At 44.1% G+C, this 19,702-nt stretch overlaps 1 protein-coding gene across 1 annotated transcript in view; it reads left to right on the top strand.

Annotated features, from left to right (window-relative positions):
* The window catches only part of LOC109429337 (tyramine receptor 1), a 297,991-nt gene that overhangs the window by 254,336 nt on the left and 23,953 nt on the right, over window positions 1–19,702 (top strand). Inside the window, exons 5-6 of the mRNA XM_062846744.1 lie at window positions 15,187–15,312; window positions 15,404–15,584. Coding sequence (XP_062702728.1) covers window positions 15,187–15,312; window positions 15,404–15,584 — 307 coding nt within the window. The remainder of the gene's footprint in view (window positions 1–15,186; window positions 15,313–15,403; window positions 15,585–19,702) is intronic.

Here is a 19,702-nt window from a genome sequence, read left to right as displayed (position 1 = left end):
TCAGAAATCTACCTCAGAATTCTTGCTGATCTGCCTCAAGGAAGCTTCCAGAACCCATCTAATAATGCTTACACATTTTGTTGCAGCGTTCTCGTAGTACATGTCTTAAGGTTTTTGTACAATCTGTCGAATGAGTTTATCATAATACAAGCCAGTAGTCTTGCGTGATGTATCTGGGGATTATTTCATAGTCCGTCTCCGAATTCTTGTAGAGTCCACCAAGATTTTCGTGGAAGCAGAATCTGCCTTAGGATTCTTGCATATTTGCCTCAGACATCTTGAGAAATTCATTTCAGAACTCCAGTTGGGATTAAAACATTTATCTGATCCAGTTCCAACCCATGATAAAAAAAAAACGACAATGCTCATCTTTCTCCGATTTCTCCTATATTATACCGGAGAATGCCGCATTGTCTTGAGCTAATATGACAACGTCAACGAAATGAAAGCAAGGTACACTGCACTCATCTCATTGAACTTCTGCCTTTGTGTCATGGAGGTACTATGACAGACAGTGACACACATAATTTTTGAATGATCTAACTTCACTCTTATAATGAATGCTTTATAGATGGGACTAGAGCATTTTCTAGCGGTAATAGAAACAGAGGACTGAGCGTTACTCACACCCTATGTGAAATTAATCCTTTTGATGTTAAACAGTCAGCTTATCTCTTAGCGGCCTTTGTTTCCAATGGAGTGAAAAACACAAAGTGTTAATGTGTCTGCTTGCTTGTCTGTCTTTTGTATTCATGCAAAATCAGATAACAGTTTTCCCACGAGTGTCGTTGTCTTTGTATGGACACTGTATAGATTGATAAAATTTAAGAGAGCCGGTTGAGAGTTAATTTCAAGATCTTGTAGCTCAAATAACATACACTGAAACTATCTGGTGGCGGCAGGGCACAAAAGCAAATCAGCAAAGCACGCGTTCTTAAAGTTTGTGAAAGCACAAATTCCCTTCAGGGCATATATGTGTATGGTGTTAGATGTTTTCATTTAATTTCAGATACCAAGTCAAAGGGAATGTCAAGGCAGTTTATTTCATGTGGGCAATCTTAAAGATCTTTGCAAGAGTGCTACACTTAAATATCGTTTTACGTCCGTTTCTTATACGCCGAAACTTTTAATGTCCATCTTTTAACATCCAACATTTAGATCACCTTATTTTTCGATTATTACTCCTTATTCAGAATAGATTGCTGAAGAGACGTATTATGTTCAGTAAAGTTTAGTTGAATTTTTATCTTTATATGGAAACACTGTTCACGTGTAACTAAGTAGATGTTGCAAAATATATTTCTTTCAATGCACAATCATCATCAAAAGCTAGCTTTGACCACAGAGATTATACCGTCAAGGCACCATTCACCGTGGATCTAAGAGGATTCGGGGCAAATAAGAGCTGTCATTTGACACCAGTCTTATAAACATTGTTGGTGCCGCTTTTAATTGCCTTCATTATAGGTTAAAATTAAAGCAATATCCACAGAAGTAGAAAAATTTTCACAAAATTTGGTGATATAGTACAATTAGTAAAGGGTAGTAGGGTCGCCTAATTCCGTGGTAGGTCACCATTCACCGTGGTAGTAGGGACCCATTCACCGTGTATGAGAAATTTTATTCTACTTTGTTTAAAAATGATCAAAACAACCCAGCCAAGGGAATTTTCTTCGTTTTTATTCATTTCAAGTAATAACTTGCAAGATTTTATTAGAAAAACGAATGTTCAAATTTTCGATTTTGTTTAGATATATGGGACAATATGGGGCACGGTGAATGGAGACCATTGATTTTTAGGGTACCCATTTACCGTGCCTTTTTGTTTCAATTAAAGAGTACGAGTTTCTTGTTAAACTTACTTCGGTAATGCAAAATACAAACCTGATATGTGAATTTAACTGCTTCTTGGTGAAATAAAAACGTTACTACATTTAATTTATCGCTTAAATCACCTTAGCGCAGTTTTCGTTTTTTCACCATGAATGCAGTGAACGAGCAGAAACCCGCTTCATGTAAACACACTTTAGTGTCAAAATGAAACTTTTAAACGTTTCTAATGAGCGTTTTGACATGGTAACAATACATTAGTGTTGTATTGGTGAAATTGAAAGGAAATTGTCATATCATTCAATCATAATATGGAAATAATGAAAAAATATTCGAAGGCACACGGTGAATGGAGCCCCCACGGTGAATGGCGCCTTGACGGTATGTGGCCCTTTTTACTGCCACAATAGCAGATTTGCTGTTATGCCTAAAACACACCGCTTCCCGAACAACGCCATGTCGAAATGGAATACATTTGCACCGTGAAAACTTAATTTCTTTTCGAAAGAAATAATCCTCTTTAACGGGAGCCGCGTAGTCCCGGATTTTTTTTTCTCTCCACTTTCCAGCCGACATAGGGCTGGCTGTGTCATTACCGAATGCAATCAAAACTTGGAATGTGGCTTCATTTCCTGAAGCTGTCGCTTTTACAATCTTATTTATGCGAAAACTTTCCGCTCGAGCAGCTTTCTGCTCGCCGTGCTGCAGCAGGTACTGTAAAAACTACTCAAGGTTGATGAACAGACATAGCAGTTGTACTCATTTCCATCGACAACGCTTCCAATGATTATTTTGAATATTTAAAACTGTTACGCTTAACACTGTCGGAGCTTTCTGCTGATCTTCTATTTTGTGAAACATGCTCGCTCACCAGATGTTATGCGTCTATTTGTCTCTGACTCAGAACTTTATGTAGAGATTACTCGCTTTCGTTGCACTTGTCATCGTCATCTTAGCGAACAGTATGCGGATATGGACCAGCACAATGGCAAAAGAAAACCTAGATTTGACTACTGTATTTTCCCACATTAAAACCGGGATTGCACATCCTGTAACAAAGTTTGTCGCAGCGACCGAACTATATGCCTCTCTTGAAGCACTGCGAAATTGACATGCCTTACCTGGAGTAGAATCCCTGCACCTTCGTTGCAGCTACCTGCAGGAAAGGATATGCTAGCGCACTTCCGCTTGCACACACACACACACACACACACACACACACACACACACACACACACACACACACACACACACACACACACACACACACACACACACACACACACACACACACACACACACACACACACACACACACACACACACACACACACACACACACACACACACACACACACACACACACACACACACACACACACACACACACACACACACACACACACACACACACACACACACACACACACACACACACACACACACACACACACACACACACACACACACACACCTGTTGGGAGCCGAACGAAACAGAAAGGCTGAAGCTTTGACTTTCGGAAACGCTATTCACAGTTGTTGGATGCTGTGAATTACGTTGCACGCACGTTTCTCCGCCTAGAAGATTATCTTCGGTTTTATAGTTTAAGAAGATTAGAGTGCGAGTGAAAATGCAACGTTTTGATTAAGATGTTCAGTGTTTATCTGCAACCTGATAATACAAGTCGAAATCTCTCTAATCGAACCATTTGTCAACATGTATGTTTTTCTTCGATAATATACTCATAATTTCATGGACTCAAATACATGATATCCATTGGGTAAGCTATAGATATCTTCTCCTTCTTCTTTATGGCTCGATGTTCGCATTGGAACTTGGCTTGCCTCTCTTCAACTTAGTGTTCTTTTGAGCACTTCTACAGTAATTAATTGAAGGGTTTCCTTTGAATGCCATTGCATGAATTTGTGCATTGTATGACAAGTACAATGATACACTATGCCCAGGGAGTCGAGAAAATTTTCCCGACCGGGACGGGAATCGAACCCGCCGTCTCCGGATTGGCGATCCAAAGCCTTAACCACTAGGCTAACTGAAGACCCCAAGCTATAGATATATTAGACTGATTTATTGGCGTTGCAAATCACCAGTTTGCTCAATTGGTAATCTTTTGAACGTCTCTCGAAAAGAGAAATATGCACACATATACAAGGACTACTCAGATTTTATATGAAAATATGACTCAAATAAAAAGGTTAAAGCTCACAAATTGACAGAATTCTATGTTCTCCCGTAGTTCAATAGCCGCATATGCGCAGCATTGCATAATTCAATGGTCGAAGACCCAGCTATTCATTTCGGGACGGACCATATAAGACTGCTCATGACATTTATGTACACAAAAGAAGCACGTATTGTGATGAACAAATTGAGGTTTGGTGGAGCGGACCTGGTGTGATGGTTAGAACACTTGACTATCACGCCGAGGACCTGGGATAAAATCCCACTCCCGACAAACTCGCAAAATGTGAGTTCTGCCTTCGGAAGGAAAGTAAAGCGTGGGTCCCGAGATGAACTAGCCAAGGGCTAAAAATCTCGTTAATACAGATAAAAAATAATTGAGGATTAAAACAGCGAAAAAAAAATCCACGCGCTCCAATACGCTAGACTGGCGCTTCTTACCTCCAAACTACTGAGCCACTGAGATGGTAAAGTCATTCTCCTGCAGTATTCACTGGGGATCCTTCCAATATATTCTTCTCGATTATTTTGTCCAGATTCGCACCAGACATTCTTTCAGGAATTCTTCCAAAGATTCTCTCTAGAATTCATGTGGAATTCATACATCACCCCCCCCCCTTCCATTTTCCATGGATTCTTCCCAAAATTCTTCCACTGATTTTTTGGGGATTTCTTCCAAAAATTGCTATCAAGTTTTTCCAGGATTTTCATCAGCTGTTTCTTTTGAATTGTTCAAGGTATTCCTCCCAGAGAAGTTCCAAGTATTTATCCCGGAGTTCTTCCCGGAACTTCATCAATTGGTTCCCCTCGGATATATCTTCCATGGATTCCATCCGGAAATCTTTCAAGAATTTCATCAGGAACTATTTCATGGGTTTCTACCGGTATTTATTTAGACAACCTCCCTTCATTCTCCTAGAGTTTTTCCACGGAATTTTTCGCCCATAGGATGCTCCCCATAGTTTTAACAGGGATTTTTCTTGGCATTCTTTCAGTGATTTTTTTTTTCAAACAAATTCAACAAAGTTCAACAAAACAGGATTTTTTTCGGAAATGTCAGGGATTCCGTCTAAATTTTTTTCAAAGACTCCTCCAAGAATCCTTCGAGAGATTCTTCCCACAGTTCCTACAAGAACTCTTTCAAAAATTCATCCCAAACTTCTTTCTGGTATTTCTTTATTCCAAATTATTCTATTTTTTTTTTGCATGAATGGATCCACCTAGAAATTTTTCTGGAATAAACCTGAGAAATTTTCTCAAAATTCTTGCAGGTATTTTATTAAGAATTCCTCCAAGCATTTGTTTAAGGTGTGTTCCAGTGACTCTGCCGGAATTCTTCCAAAGATTTTTCTTCAAATTAATGCAGATATATGTATTTCTTCAGGACCTTTTACGAGTATTTCATCGAGAAATCTTCCTGGAAATTCTTCCAAAATTATTCCAGATATTCATCCAACTATTTTTTTAATTCTTCCCGGAGTTTTTCAAAGTATTAATCTACATATTTTTCAAGGAAATCTCTCCAGAAAGTGTTCTAGGTATTTACCTACCAAAATTATATCATGATTTTTTTTTAAGGAATGCTTCCGTGATTCCTTTTTTTTCTAAGAATTCCTTCCGATATTCTTTCAGTTATTCCTCCCAGAACTTTTCCTGAACTCTTCCCGTAATTCTATCATTCAAACCGTGGGTTTTTGTTTTTTTTTCAAATAGGTGCGCATATTTTCGCTCGTCTCACGCTGGACTTCTCAATTTTGTTTACCTCCCAGAACAGGGCAAAAGCACAATTAAAATACAAAAATTCTGCGTGAGAGCGTTTTTGTGTAGGAAACTTAATAATTTCATATGTTTTTCTGAGATTTCTTTCAAAACTATTCGAAATTCTTTAGGAAATCCTCCAGGAATTTCTTTCGAAAAGTCTTTGCCTTTGGGAAGTGTTCTTAGAACATCTTCCAAGGATGCTTCAGAAATTCCTCAGGAATTTATTTCAGAAATTCTTCCAAGGATTCCTTTAGAAAAATCCCTGGTGTCCAGGGCCGGGTGATTCTTCCAGAAAGTAATCATATACTTTGTCCAAGAATTTCTTTCACAAATCTTTCATGGAATCCTGCCAAAATTGCTCCATGGATTCCTTCAGAGGAATAACTCCAGAAATTCGAGAAATTTCTCCAGAGCTAATCTAAAGACATTTTTTCCAAAATTCCTATGCAGGAGGAATTTCATCGAAAATTCATCTAGAAAATCTTGCAAGAATTGCTTCAGAGATTCTTGCATTATTACATTCAGTGACTCAGTTCTCAGGGAGTTCCTTTTCCTCCAGAAATTCCTACAGAAGCTCATACAGAGATGCCTCCAGAGTTTCCTCAAGATATTCCCCAAGTTTTTCCCCAAAAATTTCTTCTGCATTGTTTCTAAGGATAAGTTCATAAATTCTCCATTGATTTTAAAGATATTTATACAGAAATATTGTCAATTAATTTCTAAAGGAATTGCTTTGGAAATATCTCATGTTTTTTTTATGAATTTTATAGAAGCTTATCTAATCATTTCTCCATGTATTCTTAAAGGAATTTCTTCAGAAATACATCCACAGTTTGCCCTAGAAATACTTCCAGAAAAACCTACAGGAAATATTATCAAAGGATTTGTCCAGAAATTTTCCTATAAATTCCTGAATATTCTTTTTCAGGAATATCCACAAGGGTTTCTCAAGGAGTTTCTTCAGTTATTTCTACAGAAAGTTTTCCAGAAATTTTTCCTGAGATTCCTTCAAGAATTTTCCTGGGATTTATTCCCAAGAATTTCTGTAGAGATTTATTGAAGATTCCTGAGATGTCTTCCAAAAGCTTCTTCAAGGATTCTTTCCAAAATTCTTGCTCGGATTCCTCCTGAAATGCCTCCAGAGACTTGTTTAAGAATTTAAGACATTTTTTTTTTCAGGAATGCCAGCAAAGTAATTCTTCAAAAACAGCCTGGTTGTTTTTTTCTTGAATTCCTTTGAAAATTTATTTAAAAATCCTACAGAGATTGTTTCTCTAAGAGTTCTGCAGGAACTTTTCCAAATCTCGCTCCAGAGATTTTCTTAGAAGTACTTTCAAAAATTGCACATAAAATACTGGAAGAATTCTTGAAACAGTGTATGGAGGAATTTCAAAAAAAAATCCCTGGAGGATTGTCTGAGAGAAACCTGGTAAATACTTTGGAAATTCCTGGAAGAATTTCCTGAAATTTTTTGGAGGGTTTCCGGGACAAGTATCCCCGAAGCAATTCTAGATTCTCTAGAAGAATCCCAGAGTAAATTCCTTCGACAAAATCTGAAAAATATCATATTTCCTAGAGAAAAAATTATGGGAAACTGAACTTTTACAGTCAACTGAGTGCTCTGCTGTCATGGACAAGATTCCGAAAGGTGATATTAAGGTCCTCATGGGCGACTTCAACGCCAAGGTTGGTTCCGACAACTCGAACTATGAGCACCTCATGGGACGCCATGGCCTCGGAGAAATAAGCGAACACGGAGAGCTGTGTGCAGAGTTTTGTGGCAACAATGACATGGTGATTGGGGGATCGCTCTTTCCTCATCGACCAGTTCACAAAGTGACAAGGGTTTCCCGTGATGGCGTCCGGAATATCAAACCGACCACATCTGCATCAGCCGAAAATGGAGACGGAGCCTTTTTGATGTGCGGAACAAACGTAGAGCCGACATTGAGTTCTCCAAATTTTATCTCACGAAACCTAATGCAAGCCTATCCATATACGGGAGAACAAAAGATGTTTACAAAGTTCTTACAGATAGATTAACACGGGAAATCTGAACACAAACCACTACCACACAGGAATTTGGATTGGTCAATTGCGTCCGATCATCATCTTCTAATCGGCGAGATCCAACTGCGCATTTCCAGGATCCAGCGACAGGAGGGGAAAATCGGGCGCCGGCTCAACACACGCCGACTGGAAGACGCTGCGGTGAAAAGGTCCTTCGTCGAGGTGCTTGAGAGCCGTGCTGCGGATATTCCAGCAACTGGAAACGTAGAAGATCAATAGAGGCGAGAATAATTTGGGTAAGCTACGCACCCGGAGAAAGTAGCGGATCACAGATAATACCTGGAGGAATATAGAAGAGCGAAGGAACGCCAAAGCCGCGATAGAGCGAGCGAAAACACGAGGAGCCAAAGCCGTAGCCCGTCAGCGCTATTCAGCTCTCGAGAAGGAAGTGAAACGCTCATGTAGACGGGACAAATGAGCGTGAGCGGACTCCCTAGCCGACGAAGTCTCTACGATGTCTCATATCCACCTGTGCTACGACGTCCATGAAAGACACGACTGGACAATTATGACCGATTCGGCTGACCAGCTAAAACGCTGGTTCGAGGACTTTGGAATCCTTTTCAAGTGCCGGCCACACGACCGACAACTCAGCAAGATTCGCAAAGGGTTCGACGCATTACCCGTGTCAACACCAAAGCTTCATCAGTGCAGGAGATAGAAACAGCCATTCGAAGCATGAAACCGAACAGTGCCCTGGAGGTCGATCGCATATCAGCTGAGATGCCCAAATCTGACATCGTAGTATCTGCACTAGTGCTGCATCAATTATTCTGCAACATATGGGAAACCGCGACATTTTCGGCCGACCAAAAGGAGCATCCAAAAAAGGGTGACTTGACTGTATGCGATAATTGGCGGGGCATCATATTACTGTGTATCGTTCGCAAAGTTCTCTGCAAAATGATCCTAATCGAATACAGGCCAAGATTGACGCAACTCTCCGACGACAGCAAGCAGGATTCCGTGCCAGACGGTTCTGTATGGACCATATTGTCACGTTCCATATCATCCTGGAGCAAATCAATGAATTCCAAGAGTCTCTCTACCTGGTGTTCATTGATTACGAAAAAGCTTCCGACCGTCTCAATCACGAAAACTTGTGGGAAGCCCTCAGGCGCAAGGATGTCCCCGAGAAATGCATCGGCCTCATTGAAGCACAGTACAGGGCATTTTCATGCAGAGTATTGCACAACGGTATTTTGTCCGATCTCATCCGGGTCGTTGCTGGAGTGAGGCAAGGATGTATAATTATTACCGCTACTGTTCCTCATCGTAATCGACTTGATCCTGGTAGGTGCGATTGATCGTGATCCAAATTGTGGATTGCTGTGGCAGCTCATTACCATGGAGCACCTAAATGGCTTCGAACTGGCTAATGATGTTGTTCTCCTAGCTCAACGGCGCTCTGATATGCAGAGTAAGCTCAATGATCTTTCCAATCGCTGCTCAGCGGCAGATCTTACCATCAACGTCAACAAGACCAAATTGTTGGATGTAAACACGGTCAATAGTATGGGACAAACATCAAATTCTCGCTCCAGTCAACTTTTTTGATTCCATTTAGGTCCCATATAAACTGTGCATAATTTCAGCGCAATCGGTGAAACTATAATTTAGCGCAAGCGGTTCAAAGTTTTCATAGGATTTACTATGGGAAAAGTTACACTTTCAGATGAAAATTTTCAGAGGTCGCCCTTTGTCTCCTTAATTCAAATCGATCAACGTTTCTTGTAGAAAAATCATTTATGAAACTTTCCTTCAAACACCGCAAAACAATTGGATGCTTGTGAAAAAAGTTATTGATTTATTACCGATTAGTGATCTTACGAACGGCTTTTTGTTTTATTTTTTCAGCAGCACTGTAGCTGCTGACTTGGCTGCCGCTGTTTCTGGGGGTGGTGATACCACCCGCCACCCCATGCAGCAACGGCAGCAGCAGTGCTGCTGATAAAACAAAACAAAAAGCCGTTCGTTAGATCACTAATCGGTAATAAATCAACTGTTTTGCGGTCTTCGAAGGAAAGTTTCATAAATGATTTTTCTACAAGAAACGTTGATCGATATGAATTAAGGAGACAAGGGACGACCTCTGGGATTTTTTATCTGAAAGTGTAACTTTTCCCATAGTAAATCCTATGAAAACATTGAACCGCTTGCGCTAAATTATAGTTTCACCGATTGCGCTGAAATTTTGTACAGTTCATGTGCGACCTAAATGGGATCTGAAAAGTCGACTGGAGCGAGGATTTTTTTTTCATATAAGCGAGTCCCATACTAACGGTCAACCCCCTGCCAGCTTTACGGTAGCTGGGCAAGCAGTGGAGAATGATGACCTTCCAATATCATGAATCAAGAAGGCGAGGGCTACTTTTGCGAGTTTGAGAAATGCATGGAAAATCAATCAGATTAGTCGACGATGCACCAAAATGCGAATGATTAGCTCGAACATGAAATCTGTGCTGCTGTAGGCCAATGAAACTTGGTGTGTATCAGTGGAGAACACTCAAAAGTGTTGGGTTGGCAACCACTGCACTCGTTGCGCCCCCACTCCTTAGCTACGGCACTGTGCTGTGCAAAGCTGTCGATTGGCAGCCATCATGATTTTTCTCATTCCAAATGTAAACATCAAACTGAATAAGTACACGTTTTTTCTTTTCTTTGGCGTGTTATATTTTCTTCGTGGCTAATCCGAGAACCTTTCAGGTTATTGGCCCATGCAGCGTAGTGCAGAAGTAGTTATCGGAAGTCGTACCGTGTGTTGTTGCCACTCTTTGATGGCTCCAACTTCGCTGCATGTAAATTTCGCATGCAGGTGCTTCTAGAAGAGCTAGAATTGTCCGAGTGCGTGCTGAATGATGTGGCGGATGTACAGGAGTTGAAAAAGGAACCGGCTGACATGGAAGCGGTGAAGACCCAGGAGAAGAAAGCAGGGGAGGATCGTATGAAAATGGACCGGCGTTGCAAATCACGCGATCTCGCGAATCCACGACTCGCAGCTGGAATACATCCAGGAAAAGAAGTCTCCGAAGGACATTTAGGATGCCCTCCATCGGGTGTTTGAGCGTCGGAGTATCGCCAGCAGGATGCATCTCAAGCGCGAGATGCTTTCGATGCGATTCGAGGGCGGATCACTGTGGCAGCACATTTTGAGGTTCGAGAATATCGAGCGACCGGCGCACAGCTGGAGGATTTGGATGTGAAGTGTCATCTTCTTCTGACGCTCGGCTCGTCGTATGCTGGGGTGGTGACTGCGCTGGGAACTATGCCTGATAGAATTCTTCAAGTGCAGACTCCTGGACGAAGAGGCAAAACGAAAGGGCTCCGAATCGTCGTCCGCATTAACCAGTGACGCTGCGTTTTTCGGTAGGAAGAAGAAGCCCTTCTAAGTGTTTCGATTGCCACAAGGAGGGGCACAAGTTAGTGGACTGGCCGGATAAAAAGAAGAAGAAAACCGGCCAGAAGCAACGAAGTTCGAACGTCGCGGAATCAAGTGACCGAGGAGGCGTTTGTTTTGTGGGCGTGAGCGATGGGATCGAAACGCAGGAATCTAACCGGACAAGATGGTTCATCGTCTCCGGAGCAACAGATCATCTGGCGCGTGACCGGAATCTGTTCAGCGAGCTGCGCCGCTTAGAGAAGCCCATCGAAATAGCGGTTGCTAAGGACGACGAGACGATCGTTGCAGAACTCTCCGATACGATACAAATGGTATCCATAGTGCATGGTAAGTCTATTGGTTGTACTATTCGGGACGCACTGTACGTGCCCACTTTACGCTGCAACCTGTTCTCAATGCTGAAGGTAGAGCAGGCCGGGATGCGCGTTGTTTTTGAGTGCGGGAAAGCAGAGATCTATCGTGGATCCGAAATCGTTGCGAGTGGTGTGTTGCATAACAAACTTTATGCACAGAGTAGAATGTGAAAAAGAGTTCGGAATATTCTTCGATGGTGACGTGCGGTCGGTTCCAAAAGAATATAGAACTCTGTCATGGGCGTTACGGACACTTGAACGAGAAGAGCTTGAAGTGTTTGATGAGAAACCAGATGGTTTCAGGACTATTAGTGAGCGCAAATGGGGACAAAGATGTGATTTCGTGTGAATCGTGCCTCGTCGGAAAACAAACGAGAAAACCGTTTTCGTCGCGTGAAGGTAAGCGTACGCCGCAAGTGCTCGAACTGGGCCGATGTGTGCGACCCTGTGACGCCGGAAGGGCTATTTGGGAAGAAGTACTTTGAGACGTTTACGGACGATTGGAGCCATTTTGCCATGGTCTATCTGATCTATTCCAAGGACGAGGTGTGACGTTTGGTCGGAAGATTTCACGCCTCCGGTGCGATAACGGGGGTGAATACTTTAGCAAACGTTCCAAGAGATTTTGTAAGGCCAAAGGGATCCAGGTTGAGTGGACTGTACCCTATACTCCGGAACAGAACGGGGTAAGTGAGCGTCTGAACCGGACGCTCGTGGAGAAGGCCAGATCGATGTTGGCAGATTCGGGCATTGACAAGCGTTTCTGGGGGCAGGCTATGGAGACGGCTGCCTATCTAATGAACAGAAGCCCAACTGCTGCGATCGAATCAAATCAGACACCGTATGAGTTGTGGGAGTCGCGGAAGCCGTACGTGTCAAACATCCGCATCTTCGGGAGCAAAGTATTTGTTCATGTGCCCCAGGAGCTGAGAAGGAAGCTTGATAATAAGGCGTGGAACGGTATCTTTATCGGATATTCTCACAGTGGGTACCGTATCTGGCATCCGAAGAAGAAGATGATCGTTACTGCGCGAGATGTGGATTTCATCGAGACTGACGGTGTGGCGAAGAATTCACTGGACCAGTTTGTGAAAATGCCAGGAGTAAAGGCGAGTGATGTTACGAACGAAGACGAAGTTGTTGCGGAAGAATATCCATCAGATGATGAATACGCTAGTCCGGAAGAGGATGCATCAGACAAGGCGGATGAGGCTTCCGACCCGGAAGGATACGACAGTCCAGCAGAGGATGTTGAACCGACAAAAACAAAGATCCCGGATGCAAACGAGGCGAGAAAGGAACGACCAACCAGGACGAAGACAAGACCGGTTTGGCACCATGATTTTGACATGGAGTACGCTGGATTCGCCCTTAGCGCGATGAATTTCGTCTAAAACGTGCCAAGTTCGATCGATGAATTGAAGAAGCGCGATGACTGGAAGATGTGGAAGGCGGCCATCGATGACGAGATGAGCTCGTTGACGCGTAATGGTACGTGGTCTCTGGTGCAGCTCCCAGAAGGACGATCGACCGTGACCTGCAAATGGGTGTTTAAAATAAAGCCAGGTGGACCGGGCAAGGCCGACAAGTATAAGGCGAGGCTTATCACGAGAGGGTTCTCACAGTAACTGGGGTTTAATTATACGGATACATATTCGCCGGTGGTGAACCGAGAGCGGTAGTTAGTCCATCAGATAGACGTAAAATCACGTTTCTGAACGGAGAGTTGGCCGAGAAAGTCTACATGACCCAGCCGGATGGGTTCTACCATGGAAACGGTTTGGTATGTCGATTAAACCGATCGATATATATACTGAAGCAGGCGTCCCGCACCTGGAACGAGCAATTCCATGCTTTCGTGGAGAAACGTGGTTTTGTTCGAAGCGAAAACGGTCAATGCCTCTACAGTTTAGTGTAGAGTCTACACACGTGGCACAGGCCAGGATATGGTGATTTTAGTACTCTACGTCGACGTTATTTCGTTGGTCGGATCATCGCTGAAGTTTTTGAAAGCTGTAAAGAGAAAACTGGCGGCTGAATTCGAAATGACCAATGAAGGTCAAGTCCGACAGTTTTTGGGTATGAAAAAGGGTGAGGAACAGCAGAGAACGAAGAAGCCGTACCGGGAGTAGGTTGGCTGTCTGTTGTACCCATCCCTCACGACCAGGCCAGACTTGTCAGCAGCGACGAACTATTTCAGCCAATTTCAGTCGTGCCCAACCGATGAGCAATGGGTCCATCTAAAGAGGATTTTGCGGTACATCAAGGGTACGTTGGACATATGTAGGCCTGTATCAGCTAAACAACGATGCACCGCTGTTGGAGGTCTTCTACGATGCCAATTGGGCAAATGATCTGGTGGACCGAAGATCAGTTACTGGAGGTGTCTTCAAAGTCTACGGTTCTACGGTTCTACGGTTACTAGGAAGCAGCAGACAATGGCGCTCTCTTCAACTGAAGCCGAGCTCTCGGCGTTGTGTACATCTACCTGTCATGCAATGTGGCTGGTTCGCGTACTCCAAGACTTGGGACGAACTACGGATGGACCAATTCCGGTCCATGGAGACAACCAATCCACGATCAGGATCGCTGAGGATGAACGGGATTGCAAAAGACTGAGACACGTGAATACGAAGTTCCACTTCCTGCGCGATTTGGTACTGCAAGGAAAGATCCATATCAGCTTTGTTCATTCGTCCGAGCAACAGGCCGATGTGATGACTAAGGGTCTTCCAGCGGCCAGCTTCAAGGGATTACGCTCCAAGATAGTATTGGAGACCTGCTGTGGTTGAGCAGCGGTGTTGGGTTGGCAACCACTGCACTCGTTGCACCCCCACTCCTTAGCTACGGCACTGTGCAGTGCAAAGCTGTCGTTTGGCAGCCATCATGATTTTTCTCATTCCAAATGTAAACATCAAACTGAATACACGTTTATTTCTTTTCTTTGTTAAATTCAAACGGCGTGTTATATTTTCTTCGTGTCTAATCCGAAAACCTTTAAAAAAGCTGCAGGGCTGCATCAATAGTGGCCTCATAACTGGATCTTAAGCTTGGAGCTCCATTGTCAATGTCATCATAAGTCGATAGCGACAGAAATTCGGGAGCGAAAGTGGAGGTGGGTCGGCCACACTCTACGCAGGGGCGGTAACGAAATCTGCAAGCAAGCGTTAGATTGGCCCTCTGCACAACCGTGGGTGCTCAGGATTAAAAGTAGCCAATGTATAGGCACAGTTCCCATATTCCAATTTGCGTGTTGATTAAAGTTTGTTACTGTTAACTATTCGACATCGAAGCTTCATTAAAAGACAAAATAAGATTCATTATGTACCTATTAGTTTCCACAATTACCGCTGAAACCGCAGGAAGTTTGTTTAGGTTGGTTCACAAATAACTACTGCTCTCGGTTCCTCACGGGACCACAGTTTCCTCTAGATATAGGTAGTATCTATTACCACACTATTAATTTGGAAAAATCCTCGCAGAAAGCATACCACAGCAGTCACAATTTTAATATTCGAACATTGTTTCACAAGCAACTTACATTATTTCTCGCATTTCTTCTCCCTTCGCAGATATCTAGCGGTGACGCAACCGCTCAACTACTCTCGCCGACGGCGTTCGAAACGGCTGGCCCTGCTGATGATCCTGGTCGTCTGGGTACTAGCCCTGGCCATCACTTGTCCTCCCATCCTCGGCTGGTGAGCATCCCACATGTCATAGTCACAGTCAATGAACCCCATCTGAATTTGAACCTACTCATCCATTTGAATTCTCTCCCCCTCCCCGTAGGTACGAACCGGGTCGCCGGGAGCTGACCCAGTGCCGGTACAACCAGAACGAGGGCTACGTCGTCTTTTCGGCGATGGGTTCGTTCTTCATTCCGATGGCGGTCATGATTTACGTGTACGTGCGGATATCGTGCGTGGTGGCGTCTCGCCACGACAAGATGACCGAGATCGAGGTGCACAAGGTGGGTGTCCCCTTCCCGAGAGGCCGGGTGTTGAATGATAAGATTTGTTCCCTAACGAACGGAGTGGACCATAAAAGTCAATTCACGAATCGTCGCCATGCGAATAAAATGGTCATAAAATTTTGACGTGATAAAATAAAATGGTTAAAGGGCCATAACCGTGGCAGGGCTATTATGTTGGGCTCTGGAGCTAGGATGAGATGAGTTGTCCCATCAACCAGGAACGTGTACGCTCAACCTGTAGCGAGGGCTCTGAAATGGTGAAGTCAATCCTAAATAGGCCAACCATATAACGCTGGAAGTTTTCCAATTCAGGTGCAGCGGATGTCGGTTCACATTGCACTAAATCCGCTTTTTTTAGATACTTGGAGCTTAGAGCGTCCGCTTGTCTAGCCCTTCCCGGTTGAAGAGAGATGAATCAATCTGAAATTGGATAAGGGTTGGCTTGGTTCGAATCTACCACAACGGAGGGAAAAGCAGAAGCAGCCACTTGGAAGTTGATGATTAAAATATAAATCACAGTCACAGGAAGTGATTGAGTGGAAATGGTTCTAGAAAGTAGTATTGCTGAGAAATTTAAGAAATTAATTATGCTTCAAAATTTCTTCAAAGTGAGGCAAGTTTCATTCAAACAGCCGAATAGAGTTTTAGCAGCCTTCATTATTGGCATCAACATCAATTTATTCATTCTGTTCTGTGTATAACTAATTACACAATATTACACTAATTTGGTACAATAAATAAAAAAAAATATAACTTTTTTCTTTAGGCCCGAAACAATGTTTTGTTTGCAAAACTTTAAAGCTTAAGCTGTCAGATGGGATTAACACTCTGTTGAGATCAGAGATGCAGGCTCGCTACTTTCCTGTGGGTCAATATTGTGGTGACAAGTTGCTTGTTTTCATCTTATTTTTATTATCGAAGGTTACGGTTAGTACTCCTGTATACCTATCGCCTGCAACACATTTGTTGTGTCTCCAAGCGGTTATCGTCGAAGTGACATAAAAGACGAGATCTGATCATTGGCAGTCGTAAAAGCTTTTCCAATTTCCGCACAGAGAATTGATACAATAAACACAGACACACATGTACGAAAATCGCACATGGCATACGATTCAATACACTTTACCAGTCAGGATTTGCTGAACAGGACTTTACGACAATTTAAGAAATAAAGTGCAATGCAACAAATAGGAATTCACTGCTTTACTGTAGTCGTGCATTGGGAGATTGGAAAGTTCAGTGCCCATCAGCAAACGAACGAAAACGGCCTACGGCTCATTGATTTCGCCGCCTCCAAAAATATGGCCATACGTAGCACCTTTTCCAACACAACCTCCCTCATCGTTACACCTGGAGATCACCACAGCAGCCGGAATCTCAAATCGACCACGTTCTGATTGACGGACGGCACTTCTCCGACATTATCGACATCAGGACCTATCGTGGCGCCAACATCGACTCCGACCACTATCTGGTGATGGTCAAACTGCGCCCAAAACTCTCCGTCATCAACAATGTACGGTACCGGCGACCGCCACGGCACAACCTAGCGCGACTGAAGCAACCGGATGTCGCGTCTACATACGCGCAGAATCTCGAGGCCGCGTTGCCAGACGAAGGCGAGCTCGATGAGGCCCCTCTAGAGGATTGCTGGAGTACAGTGGAAGCAGCCATCAACGACGCGGCCGAGACCACCATAGGGTACGTGGAACGGAATCGACGGAACGAATGGTTCGACGAAGAGTGCATAACGGTTTTGGAGGAGAAGAACGCAGCGAGAGCGGTAATGCTGCAGCAAGGAACTCGACAGAACGTGGAACGTTATAAACAAAAGCGGAAACAGCAGACCCGGTTCTTTCGGGAGAAAAAGCACCGCCTGGAAGAAACGGAGTACGAAGAAAAGGAACAGCTGTGCATGGAAGTTCTACCAGAAGCTCAACGCATCCCGCAACGGCTTCGTGCAACGAGCCGTAATATGCATGGATAAATACCTCTTGACGGACGGACGTGAGGTGTTCGAAAGGTGGAAGCAGCACTTCGATCTGCACCTGAATAACGTGGAGAACGTAGGTACGGGAAGCCACGGCAATGGAGGAAACGACTATGCAAGTGCAGACGAGTACGGAAATGGATCAACTCCCACGCTGAAGGAAGCTAAGATAGCCATCCATCAGCTCAAAACCAACAAACAACTGGTAAGGATGGTATCGCAGCTGAACTCATCAAGGTGGGCCCAGAAATATTGGCCACCTGTCTCCACTGGTTGATAGTCAGGATCTGGAAAACCAAACAGATATCGGAGGAGTGGAACGAAGGGGTAATCTGCCGCATTCACAAAAAGGCGACCATTTGGAATGTTAGAACTTCAGAGCGATCACTATTTTGAATGCTGCCTATAAAGTGCTATCCCAGATCATCTTCCGTCGTCTGTCATCTAAAACGAATGAGTTCGTGGGAAGTTATCAAGCCGGTTTCGTTGACGGTCGGTCGACAACGTACGTCAAATCTCCCAGAAATGCCTTGAATACCAGATCCCACGGCATCACCTGTTCATCGACTTCAAAGCAGTGTACGATAGTATCGACCGCGCTGAGCTATGGAAAATCATAGACGAAAACGGCTTTCTTCAGAAGCTGACAAGACTGATTAAAGCAACGATGGACGGTGTGCAAAACTGCGTAAGGGTTTCGGGTGGACTATCCAGTTCATTCGAATCTCGTTAGGGACTGCGACAAGGTGATGGACTCTCATGCAAGGATGGGAAAAATCATTCATTTATTGCGCATCCCTCACTCACAACCACGCACAATCTGATGTGAGTGTGCTTCTCCCCCAGCCAAGCAGAATCTTTCCACATTCATTGCACTTTCTTTCTAATCGCCGAGCACCGAGCGACGCAAGCAACCACGGCCAAATGAATCGCTACTGAATCTGTGTGCCGAAGACGAACGAACCAATATTGAACGAATGTTTGCATTCTGAATCGGGTGCGAGAGCATTCGTTTCGGAACGTTCATTTAACGTTCAGTGGAAGCATTCAGTACTGGGAATTGAATCAGTGAGCGCGTTCTGATTCAATCAGCTAAATGCCACTCGGTAGTTGAGAGAGCGAACGTTCTTTTCGTATACACCGATCCTAGCTGATTCATTTCACACTCGTATTTGTTTCTCTCCTGATTCGCTTCGGTAGCGTCGGTGGCGAGCCGTTCGTGTTGCGTTCGTTTATGGTGCGCCGTGATCTCACTCAGTATTGGGTTGCTGGCGTTCTTTCGGCTATTTTGCATCGCCGGCATTCGGGTGAGCGAATGAGTTTTCCCATGCTTGCTCTCATGCCTACTCTTCAACATCGCTCTGGAATGTGTGATGCGACGAGCCAGGCTCAACAGTCGGGGAACGATTTTCACAAAATCCGGTCAATTTGTGTGCTTTGCGGCATGAACATTATTGCCAGAATATTTGGAACGGTGGCAGAGCTGTACACCCGCCTGAAACGCGAAGCAGCAAATGTCGGACTGGTGGTGAATGCCTCAAAAACAAAGTATACGCTGGTAGGCGGAACCGAACACGACCGGATCCGTTTGGGTAGTAATGTTACGATAGACGGGGATACCTTCGAGGTGGTGGATGAATTCGACTACCTCGGATCCTGACTGACGGCTGACAACAACGTGAGCCGTGAAATTCGGAGGCGCATCATCAGCGGAAGTCAGGCCTGCCACAGGCTCCAGAAGAAGCTGTGGTCGAAAAAGATTCACCCACGCACCAAATGCACCATGTACAAAACACTAATCAGACCGGTGGTCTACTATGCAAATGAGACATGGACCTTGGTCGAGGAGGACCTGCTAGCACTCGGAGTTTTCGAGCCACGCGTGCTAAGGACGATCTTCGGCGGTGTGCAGGAGAACGGTGTGTGGCGGAGAAGGATTAACCACGACCTCGCTGCACTTTACGGCGAATCCAGCATCCAGAAGGTAACCAAAGCCGGAAGGAAACGAAGAGCAGGGCATGTTGTGAGAATGCTGGATAACAACCCTGCAATGCTAGTATTTGCTACTGATCCGGTTGGCAAAAGAAGGCGTGGAGCGTAAAGAGCATGATGGGCGGACCAGGTG

The sequence above is a fragment of the Aedes albopictus genome, chromosome 1 (genome assembly GCF_035046485.1).
Source record: "Aedes albopictus strain Foshan chromosome 1, AalbF5, whole genome shotgun sequence".
In the NCBI taxonomy this organism is placed as follows: Eukaryota; Metazoa; Arthropoda; class Insecta; order Diptera; family Culicidae; genus Aedes; species Aedes albopictus.
Note: the sequence above shows the minus strand (reverse complement) of the source record. Positions and strands in the feature narration are given on the sequence as shown.